The 12279-nt window shown below is 32.9% G+C and overlaps 1 protein-coding gene across 1 annotated transcript in view; it reads right to left on the reverse strand.

The window, feature by feature from the left end:
* Window positions 1-1330: 1330 nt before the first annotated feature.
* Window positions 1331-12279, reverse strand: part of LOC107746761 (regulator of G-protein signaling 7-like) — a 36473-nt gene continuing 25524 nt past the window's right edge. Inside the window, exons 8-15 of the mRNA XM_016561055.1 lie at window positions 11990-12064; window positions 10887-10985; window positions 9350-9384; window positions 7532-7642; window positions 7109-7234; window positions 4863-5244; window positions 3633-3667; window positions 1331-1946 (exon numbers count right to left, since the gene is read on the reverse strand). Of these exons, the coding sequence (XP_016416541.1) occupies window positions 5094-5244; window positions 7109-7234; window positions 7532-7642; window positions 9350-9384; window positions 10887-10985; window positions 11990-12064 (597 nt within the window). The 3' untranslated portion in view covers window positions 1331-1946; window positions 3633-3667; window positions 4863-5093. The remainder of the gene's footprint in view (window positions 1947-3632; window positions 3668-4862; window positions 5245-7108; window positions 7235-7531; window positions 7643-9349; window positions 9385-10886; window positions 10986-11989; window positions 12065-12279) is intronic.

Here is a 12279-nt window from a genome sequence, read left to right on the forward strand (position 1 = left end):
TCTCTCTCTCTGTCTCTCTCTCTGTGTCTCTCTCTCTCTCTCTCGTTTCTCGATGATAGTGAGATCAGATCTCAGACCTTCTTCTGTACAACTCCTTCTTACAGTATTACTAAATCTAAAACTGATTTTATATTGACGCACTAAAGCAAAATATAGAAATTACCTTTTTATAGGGATAGTTCACCTACAACTCAAAAAAAAAATTTCTGTGAAACACAAAAGGAGACATTTGGGAAATATCAGTTGTTGTTGTATTATTTGGTGGTTGATATCATTTATGTTTATGTGCTTAGTGTATTATTATTATTATTGCAGATGAAAATTGTGACTAATTCTAGCTCATTTAAATTGATGTAATGTTAATTAATTAACCTGCATCATCCCAGATCTCTTGACTTCAGTCATGGAAAAAGGTTTAAAAAATAAGGAATTATTTATTATGACAGTAGTTTATTAAATATGTTACAGTTCCACTCTATATTGTTTTTGCAATTTTAATTATTTGAATGTCAAATGCTCAAAAAATACATTGTTTCTCATATATATATATATATTCTATATTCAATGTATTCTAATTCTATTCTTTAAAAAAAACTTGTCCCTTTTAGACTTGCACTCTATTCATTTACTGCTTGTTTTCTTTTCTTTTTTAAACTAACACTAGCTTTTCTAATCTTTTTGAATTCTATCCATTTGTTTTCTTTTTATTTATTATACAATTATCAAAAGCAAAAAAGGCCTCTAACACTAGCTTGCTCTATTCTCTTTGTTTTCTTTTTATTTATTATATAATAAAAAAAAACCTTGCTATGTGTACTGCGTGTCAGAATAGAACTTCAGTCCGTTTCAAAATGTTAGAAAAATAGATGAAGAAAACTCAGAAATCACACAAATGGAATCATGGGACTGATGAAGTAACAGACAGAAGAAACTGCAACATTTACAAAACTGAAATCAACAGTTTCTCGTAAATTGTGTTTCACTGGCAAACATGAGCTGATCTAGTCCTTTATTGATTATAGTCTGAGCAGAGGGAAGTGTTTTGAGTTTAAAGAATTAATTTGTGAAAAAATCATGAATTTGTTATAAAATATTGCATGTTTTATATGATAAAAATGAAAAGTCGAGATATAAGTTAGCAATGCCAAGCTGTTACTAAATGACACGGCAGAAAAATGAACTTTTTTGACAATGAAATTAAAGCAAGGTTTCTCATGAGAATGAACGATCAGTCATGAATTGAATCTGAATCACTGCGATTCACTGCCCTCTGCTGTTCAGAACGACACAAACGATTCTTAATGATTCACTGAGTCACTTTTAATCTCCAGTCCTTTTATTGATGTATCTGTACAGAATCTATATCATCAACGCAAGAACCCAGACCGGATGAGCGTCTTTGGATCGCAGTCGTTTTCTGAAGAAATAAACCTCAAATGAAATAACAGTGTGGCGCAGATCTCAGATCAGTGTCGGTCGGGCTCCAAAAACCACCAAACCATCATCTTAAATGAACATTAGCGTATGGACGCTGGGTCATGTTTAAAATACAGATGTCCAAATATTATTGTTGTTTATTATTAGTGTCCACTACACATGTCTGTATCAAACAGCAGAGATAGTGTGAGCGCTGAAGTGTTTCTCATCATCAGAAATCACGCTGACTCTCAGGATCTGTACACATTTACAGAAGCAAAGCGTACAGAAAACAACAAAACATTGTTCTGGGATATAAAAATAAGTCTAAAAGCTCAGATGGAGAGAAAGTGCAAATGAACCTAGAGCGATGTCGAGCGCTTTCAGGAGGATCTTCGATGGCTTTGTGAGCTGAAGTCCTTCAGAAGTGTGTGGCTCATGCAGAGATGGATCTGCTCTCTATAATGATCAGCATTCATGCACAGACGAGTGACGTGATGTTTGCGTGGTTTAACAAGCGCTGACGGCATCTGAGAGAGGAACACACACACACACACACAGAATCAGTGGAATTCACTTTCGCTGCTCTTTCTAAAATATCAAGGTGGGAAAAAAAAGTCCGAGGTCATTCCTGAGCCGCAGTCCTAACATTAGTTTTCGCTCCGAGTTTTTTTTCTCTCGTCAAAAATTCTTCTCCAAAAAAAAATTTTTTTTTTTTTTCAATTTTCTTTCTTCACAAAACATTTTTCTCACCAAAAACGTACAATTTTGTTCCCCATTTTGTGTGTCTCAATTTTTCTGTCTTCAAATTTTTTTAAGGCGTTCATAATATATTAAATTAATTATTAAATATAAATTATGCATTATAATAATAAATTATGCATAATTACATGCAAGTAATCCTAAACCAAATCCTAACCCTAACCATATAGTAAGTACATGTAGTTAATTAATATTACTCAGTACTTAAATGTATAACTATGGAAGCACGTTTCCGCCACTGAATAAAAAATAAAACAAGTTAATTGCGACTTTTTATCTCACAGTTCTATTTCTCACAGTTCAAGAAAAAAACTCAGAATTGCAACTTTATAACTCGAGATAAAAAGTCGCAAATACCTTGTTTTATTTTTTATTCAGTGGCGGAAACAGGCTTCCATAAATAACACTGTAACAAAGACACATTAAAATAAAGTGTAACCTTTTTCTCTTCAAAAACATACAAAACATTTTTTTAAATTTTTCTCAATTTTTTTTTTCTCTTCAAAAAATATTGGTAACATTTTATAATAAGGTTCCATATGTTAACTGTATTTAATGCATGAACTAACAATGAGCAATATATCTGTTGCAGTATTTATTCATCTTTGTTAATGTTAGTTCATATAAATACAGCTGTTTATTGTTAGTCCATGTTAGCTCAGGTACATTAAATAATAGATACAACTTGATCTTAATAATGTATTAGTAAATGTTGGAATCAATAAACATGAACTAAGATTATGAAATGCTTTAGAAGTAGTTTTCATTGTTAGTTTATGTTAGCGTACATTAGCTAACTAACTAATGTTAACGAATGGAACTTTATTGTAAAGTGTTACCAAAAATATTGTTACTCTTCAAAAAAAAAAATCTTATATTTTTCTCTCTTCAATTGTTTTTCTCTCTCGCCAAAAACATTTTTATTCCCTCTTCATCCCGTTTTGTTCCCTCGTAATTTTTTTCCTCCACTCTTAAAAACGAAGACATATTTTTTTCCACCTTGAATTTTTATTCACGTTGTGGTTATACCACATTTTTGTCCAACTTTATCCACATACATACAGTTCACTCACGTAGAGCCATATACACTATACAGCAAATCTCAACTGCTTGATTCTTTATATCGTCATAAATGTAACGCCATTATCGTCTGGCTCTAATCTGATCAATGTGACTATAGTATATGATATTAAGATATTATAAACATTAACATCATGATTTTCTGTAAAGCTGCTTTAAAACAATCTGTATTATGAAAAGAGATACACTAATACATTTGACTAAGCAGATTTATAGCTTCAGCAGAAGCTGATATCATCATTTAATCACATAGTTATTATTTGTATCACTATAAATGAGACTCTGTGGAGAAGATGAAGAGCTGTTTATCATTCAGTTCATTATCCATGTTCTGATATTGTAAATAATGCAAAGTATGCTGAGGCAAGTCTCACCTGTGATTCAGACCCTAGAAAAGATTCTTGCTTTTCTGTGAAAGAAAAGAGAAAGAGCTGATAAATCGATCAAAGACAGCTTTACTTTCATATTTTACATAAAGCTGCTTCCAATAGAAAAGTGTTCAATAAATGAAAGCAAAGTTGAATTCTAAATCAACTCTATGTTGAGTAGTTCCCCAAATACTAGAAGTAGTGTACAACTTTCATATTTTACATAAAGCTGCTTCCAATAGAAAAAGTGTTCAATAAATGAAAGCAAAGTTGAATTCTAAATCAACTCTATGTTGAGTAGTTCCCCAAATACTAGAAGTAGTGTACAACTGAATTACTGTAAACAGTATTGATTTTTACAGAGAGATTGTGCTGGATTACATAATCAGATTACAGTAATTAAATACGTGTAATTAGATTATAGTACATTTTAAAATACTCACTTTTTTATTGATCGCTTAATATTCACAAAATGGCAATAAAATATTAATAATTCACTGATTCTCCCGAATTCTTTTATTTTTCTATTTTACATTCTCCTTTCTAAAAGGACTATTGCTTCGGAAAGTTTGTGGAATTAAACACAGGGAAAACTGACACTGACATTTAGCATCAATAAATCAAATATTTCACCATTTTTAGCAAGTGTTTCATTTGGATTATTTTTTATTACGTTTTAAAATTATTTCTTTTAATTTAATGTAACGCAGTGTTTAACGCCCTTCGTGTTCTTGATAACAAAGAATGGAATATTCTTATTTGTATTTTTGTATCATTATGGAACAACATTTTCACATTCAAGGCAAGTTTCAAACACAGTGGCAATTTAAAGAGCTTTACAAAAAAAATGATAAAAAATTGAAAAATATATATTTTATTTTTATAAAATAAAAATATATAAAAATAATTTAAAAATACAAAAATAATTAAAAAATATATAAAAATACTATACTATAAAATAAAAAATAAATACTACATAAAAAAAATTTAAAAATAAATGAAAAAATGACATTACTTTGGTCAAATGTAATCTAAAAGTAATCCAAAAGTAGTCGGATTATATTACCTAAAATTTGTAATGTAACAGATTATATTACTAACTACAATCTTTATCATGCACTTTGCATTTAGTAATGCACTACATTACTGGAGACTGAAATGGCTTTCTGTGGTAATTTCCAACATATTTCTGACACTGATTCCAGAAAACACACGCGTGCATCTGACAAAACTCACCACATCACAGAAAACCCAGCGCCAGCACTTCGTCTCATCGCTTCAAAACAAAACACACACACAACAGAAACAAAGAGAAACACGTGCAAAACAAAAGAGACTCGCCAGAAACAACGTGACGGGAAACCAGGTGTTTTAATAGAAATAATGCAAAAGCAGACAGCAAGTAAAACAAAGAGGACACGGTGATATGGCACTGAGTCTGATCTCTGTGTGTGACGAGGACGGCGCTCAGAGGGACGTTTCCAGTCGTTTCTGAGGCTTTACCTTCTTCTTGGCCTGCAGCATCTCCTGGTAGGCGCTGGATCTGATGAAGCGGCTGTAGGAGTCACTCTTCATGAGCTTGTAGATGTGCTCCTGATGAAGCACAAACACTGTCAATAATGCAAGAGGACAATAACAAAGAGTCATATGTGACCCTGGAGCACAAAATCAGTCATTAGGGTCAATTTTTTGAAACTGAGATTTATACATCATCTGAAATCTGCATAAATAAGCTTTCCATTGATGTATGGTTTGTTAGGATAGGACAATATTTGAAAATCTGGAATCTGAGGGTGCAAAAAAATCTAAATATTGAGAAAATCATCTTTAAAGTTGTTCAAATTAAGTTCTTAGCAATGCATATTACTAATCAAAAATTAAGTTTTAGGTACGGAATTTACAAAATATCTTCATGGAACATGATCTTTACTTTATATCCTAATGATTTTTGGCATAAAAGAAAAATGTATAATTTTGACCCATACAATGTATTGTTGGCTATTGCTACAAATATACCCCAGCGACTTAACACTGCTTTTGTGCTGCAGGGTCACATATTCCAGCTAAAGTCAGTTCATTGATGATTCAGTGCAGCTCTCTTCAATCAGGGGTGTAAAAATACCCAAAAATCAAACTCAAGTAAAAGTACAGATACTCAGTGAAATCTTTACGTATCTGGCCAAAAACACACTTCAGTAAAAGTACAACTTTAAACTGTACTTGAGTATTAAAAAAGTATCATCTTCTCAATGCAAAGTGAAACTGCTTAAAATAAACTGAATAACATGTTTGGTTAAACAAAACACAATGGCTGCGGGTCAAAACATCTATCTAGACAACAACAATTAAGAAGTGGAACACAAATTGCATTTAACAATACAAGTGAATAAAAAAATATTTACATTTTTAATTATTTAAAAAACTGATACATATGAATTTAGTATAGTTGGGTGTAATGCAACATTTAGTTTTTGTTTAATTATTTAAAAATGTTTAAAAATCTAATATTTTCATATGATATAGTTGGAAATAATGAAAAAGTGACTTTTTAAATTGTTTAACAAATGTAATATAATAAATTATAACATTTTAACATAATATAGTAGAGTATCATGCAAAAATTTCTTGTTAATTAATTATTTTACAATGTTAAAAAATAATATTTTAATATAATAGTTGGAAATAATGTTTTTTTTGTTAATTAATTATTTAAAAATGTTTTTAAAAATAATTATAAATTAAAAATATATATATTATAATTTATATATTTTATAATATAGCTGGCAATAATGCCAAATTTACTTGTTAATATATGTTTTAAAATGTTACAAAAATAATATAATATAACGCAATATTAATTTTTGTTTCATTATTTAAAAATATAAAAAATTTAATACATTTTAATATAATATAGTTAGATGTAATGAAACACTTTTTGATTGATTATTTAAAAAATGCTAAAAATGTAACCAATTTTAATATAATGTAGTTGGATATAATACAACATTTACTTTTTGTTTAATTATTAGACATGTTAAAAAACGTAATAATTTTATTATAATATAGTTGGAAATAATTATTTTATTTTATTATTTTTAATATAGTCAGATATAATGCAACATTTATATTTTATTTAATTATTTAAAAATGGTAAAAATTGTATCCATTCTTTCTAATACAATATAACAGATGAAATGCAACATTTACGCTTAGTTTATTTAAATTGTTAAACATATAATATAATATAGTTGGATATAAAGCAACATTTACTTTTGACCCACGGCCCTCAACCAAGTTAGATTTTTGACCCTTTGTAATAAAAAGTTTGCAAATTTCATCTGCATGATTGTTTATATCATTGCAAAAAATAAATATCATCCAGCTCCAGGGTTAGGTTAGCTTAGACTCGTGTTCTTCATCATCATCCTCCTCCTCCTGTTTTCTCATGAGAGTGCTCTGAAGCTGGAGGCTGGTGTCTTTACCTCAGGTTCTCGGAGCTGAACTCGGACTCCAGGAACTTGAGGAACTGCTCTCTCCCGACCGGATCCTTCAGAACCTCGTCGAAGCCGAATCCCCAGCGCTTCACCCGCTGCTGTCCTGCCTCTTTACTGCGAGACAGAGAGCGAGAGACGAGTTATTCTTCTGTCAGAGTCACACACGCTGATCTACAGTCAGTCTACAGCAGCAGAGGAGACACTCGCTCTTATCACAGAGCTTTATGTGTATGTTTTTAACTTTTGCCCTGCTTTGATTTTTCACTTCAGTTTGGGCTTTGGCTTTATATCTTGTGTTGTGATTCATCTGAAGGTTCATGACACTGAACTGAAACGAATACTAGTTTACGCTTGACTAAAATCATCTGCGGTGTAAAATCACTAAAGTAAGGAAGAACGCGAGACACACACCTGGCCTCCAGCTCCCAGGAAGTGACATCATCAGAGATCCAGGGGTTCGACGGCTCCGGCGTCGTGAAGAACGGATCGTACTCGATATACTGCTCCGAGAAACTCAACAAGCTACAGGCACACATGCAGATTTACAATAATAATAATAGTAATATTAATGCTACTACTACTAATAATAATAAACAGCAGAATAATAATAATCATAATAATAATAATAATAATAATATAATTATTAGCGCTCAGAAAACGAACGCGAGAGAGTACTTGCGCGCTGTGAGAGGCACTTTCTGTGTGTGTACGCTTCAGTGTCTGCGCTCAGAAAACGAACGCGAGAGAGTACTTGCGCGCTGTGAGAGGCACTTTCTGTGTGTGTACGCTTCAGTGTCTGTGCTCAGAAAACCGGACCGAATTGAGTTCTCTCTTGCGTCATCAGATTTATCCATATGTCTGCTCTTCTCTTACTCCCACAATATTGACATTTTTGAATGTTTTATGCGACGTGCAGCAAGTGTATTTCTGCTTATGTCCCGCCGGTTCATATGTACCCATCTAACCTCCGAACTATGCAGCAGATTCGTTCTGAATTAATCTCTTCCCAAATCGTCCCTCCCTAACATTTTCGTCACGTTTTTATTCGTTGACGAAAATGTCAATAGATTTACGTCAATGTTTTTGTCATTCAAAAAGAGTTTCAGTTCGTTATCGTCTCGTTGTCGTCAGTGAAAAAAATGCCGTTGACGAAAATGAACACTGGTGTGGAATAGAGAAACATGAACTAATATATAATATAATATGTGTGTGTGATTGCACACACTGTACAGCCCTGAGCTGCTTATAAAAACTGTGTCATAAAGATTTAACGTGAAGACAGGCTAATTTTAGTCAGTATTAACTCTAAACGTGTTCTCATAAATACGTCACTCGTCATATCGCTCTGCTTTCTCCAGACAGGAAGAGGAAGACGCTCTCGATCTGTCTTTTAGCAAACCCTTACATATAAAACATTATTCCCTACTGAAGCACTTGTACTTACATGCACACAAAACATATTTCCGTGCAGTTTCTCATGTGCGTTCTGGAGAACATGACAGGATTGGCTTATAAAAAAATTACTTCCACCTTAGAAAATATCGACCAAAGAATACTGTTTTGTATTAAAAAAACAATACAGAGTCACGTGATGGTAAGCTGGGAAATGGCAGCACGCTAGAGCAGCGCTCGGATACCCACCATTAATTACATTATTTAGTATATATTTGCTTCGCAAATTTAATCAAACTTCGATAGATAACTTTTCACTTGAGGCAGCCGACAAACGACAAAATGACATCGTCCAAGCAACCAATTCGAGGAGTGCAAACACGTCTGAAAACAACGATCCCAGAAGCTAATGATTCCCCGTCACTAGAGTCAAGCAGTCAAAACCCGAACTTGAAAGATCTTTTCGCTTAACTTAGTCAAATGAACGCTACTTTGCAGGGGGTAGCAAGTGATGTGATAACTATTAAAGCGACTACAGAACTTAAAGAGGCTATAAGTTCTGTACAGGCCAGACTTGACGAAGCCGAGAATCGCATCTTGCACGTGGAAGATTCAACGAATCGCCTGACTGGTGATACTGAGAGGATGGCGAAACTTGTGGACGAACTCTGGAATAAAGCTGAGGATTTAGAAAATCGCAGCAGGCGGAATAACATCAAAATAATAGGCCTTAACGAGGGGAAAGAAGCAGGATGCAAAATGCACCAAATAAGGAGGAGCCTGAATTCTTTCATGAGGTAAACAAAATATTAGCCAACCTCGAGGGACATGTTATACTTGGAGGTGACTTTAATCAAACTATGGATGGCATCCTGGACAGAAGTCAAAACAATATCAGATCAATCCCCAGAGATAGGGCTGCTATTCACACTCTTAAAGATGACAATGGATTAACAGATATTTGGAGACTGGTTAATCCACGAGAACTGGAATACACATTCTTCTCAAATTGTCATAAGACCTTTTCAAGAATTTATTATTTTCTGATATCCAATTCTTTTATTGACTCCGTTGCTGATTGTATAATTGGAGTAATAGGATTGACAGATCATGCACATGTGGAATTAAAATTAGAAGTGAATGTAGATTTTAAGAAACGGGGGAGGTGGAGACTAAATACCTTTATGCTGGAGGATAAGGTCTTTGTAGACTCAGTGCAGGATGACATAAAGATGTTTTTTGAACTTAATATTGGGTCAACTCAGAGATTAGCAACAGTATGGGATGCCTGTAAAGCATTTATCAGGGGGAAATGTATTGCTTATGCAAGTAGAAAAAAAAAAGAAAGTGTAAGAAAAGTGAAACTTTTAGAAAAACAAATCGGTGATCTAGAAAAGGAATTGGTGCAACGTTTTACAGATTCGAAATTTAAACAGCTTTTATTTTTGTACTGGTATGTTTTGTTATGTATAAAGAAAACCAATAAAAACTTCATTTTCAAAAAAACAAACAAACAAAAAAAACAATACAATATAAAAATAAAATATTCATAATTGTAGATTCATTAAATCTGTCCTCTGTTTATATATTATTTAATTTAATATACTTCCCAGAAGCCCTTATAAAAGAGCCCTATAAAAAAGTCAGACATTATTAAATATAAAAATATTATTAAAATGATTTTATTGCCTTATGATATATAATTTACTATAGCAATTATTTAGTTTTTTATGTATTATTTGTAATTGTTTTTTCATTAATTGTATCTTATTTTATGTCTTGTCTTGATTATTTGAGGAAGCCGTGTCAGAAGATATTAATTTTAAAAAAGCATTATTAAGCAATTTTTTGATCTCCATGCCTGTAACATATAATTTTCTGTACAAGTTTACATTTTCTGTACAAGTTTACATAGTAATATACTATAAAATGATTTTATTTCTTTAATAAATAATTTACTAAATCAATTATTTAGCATTTTTATTACTTTATTTTTATACATTGTGTATTATTGTTTATTTATTTATTGTATGTCTTCTTTTGTTTTGTTCTGATTTTTTTGAGAATGTCATCACAGAAGCTAAAAAAAGCATTAAAATGATTTGATTTCCTTCTTTTTTCATTATTATGTATTACTATATTTTTTTCATTGTCTGTCTTGTTTTGATTTTTGATCTTATTCTGATTTGTTAAGACTTTATTATTAGTTTTTTGTTGAAAACTGTATCCTTATGCCATTTTATTGTTGTTAATATTTTGCATTCATTTAAAACAGCTACACGTATACTGCATGCATGTGCGCTACACAGAACACAGCAGCTGTGCATGTATTTCTCAAACACAGTGTCTGTGACGAGCGTCCTCGTTAAGTCACCTGGTTGCGTAGCTCGTCCTCCGTGGGCACTTTGACCTCTGGTGTGACCGTGTGAGTGGGACTGGGACTGCGGATGTCGTTCTGTAGACCGTACACCGACTGCAGACACACACACACACTCACACACACACACACTCACACACATACAGACACACACACACTCTCAAATGTAATTTTACGGTAAAATACCATTTTTGGAAGAGAAAAAGAATGTATAATTTACAGTGAAAAAACGTAAATTGATGTTCCCAGAATTCCCTGCATTGCATTTAAAATTTGATGTTTTTTCTTTTAAATAACGTCTTAGTTTTTTTCTTATCAGTTATGTTTATTAGAGTTGTATGTTACATCTGATGTTGTTAAATTAAAGTTTATTGCATATTTCCGTTTCATGTGTGTCACCATGATGGTGTTTAGTGTTTGTGTGAATGACACTGTGCACCTTCTATATATATATATATATATATATATATAGCATTGGCCTTGTGGTGAGCTTTGGTTCATCATGTGACTTTCTCATCATCACCTGATTTTGATGGTTATCGGTGCATTACAAAGGTATATAACAGATTTCAGAACTTCAATAGGTTGGTATATTAACATTAAATCAGTTAATGAAATACGGTTTTTAATTGTAAATTTAAGTTCAATCCGTAAACCCTAAAATGTTGCTACCGTATATTTTACGGTAAAAAACTGGCAGCTGTGGTGAATTTTTTTTACAGTGTAGACAGACGTGTATGACCGTTGCGCTCATGTCTTGCGTCTTTTGCAGTGTTGCACACATGAGCGGAGTGTTTTTAAGAAGCAGTGTTGAGTTAAAAGAATTTTAATGTCATTAATGTCAGTTCCAGAACAGTGGACCAATCAGAAGACACTGGAGGCGGGGCAAGCATTGCAAACTTTTGTTTACAGTAGTAAACTTTTGTTTTATTAGACGGAATCATGTCGAAGGAGGCGTTCTGTCCTGCGCTTTTTTTCTTGAACGCAGCATCTTATGTTTTTAGACGTGTGTGAACGGCCCCAAGATTTGTTTCTGGCAGGAACATGAGACGTATATATACCGTAAATGTGTGTGTGTGTGTGTGTGTGTGTGTGTTTACCTTCCGTGTTTTGTGTGGCTGCTTCATCCGGGAGGATTTCTTTATGTCGGCTTCAGTCGTGTTCACACAGCCAGGCTGCAACACGCACACACACACACACACACACACACTTCCGTTGACAACACACTCCGTTTAGACAATCCCCAGAGTATACTAATGAGATAACGAGAAAAAGAGGTACTAAACCTCCACAAGTGTGTGTGTGTGTGTGTGTGAGTGTGTGTGTTTGTGTGTGTGTGTGTGAGAGAGTGTGTGTGTGTGTGAGAGAGAGTGTGTGTGTGTGTGTGTGT

Source organism: Sinocyclocheilus rhinocerous, unplaced genomic scaffold (genome assembly GCF_001515625.1).
Source record: "Sinocyclocheilus rhinocerous isolate Xijiao unplaced genomic scaffold, SAMN03320098_v1.1 scaffold409, whole genome shotgun sequence".
Classification (NCBI taxonomy): Eukaryota; Metazoa; Chordata; class Actinopteri; order Cypriniformes; family Cyprinidae; genus Sinocyclocheilus; species Sinocyclocheilus rhinocerous.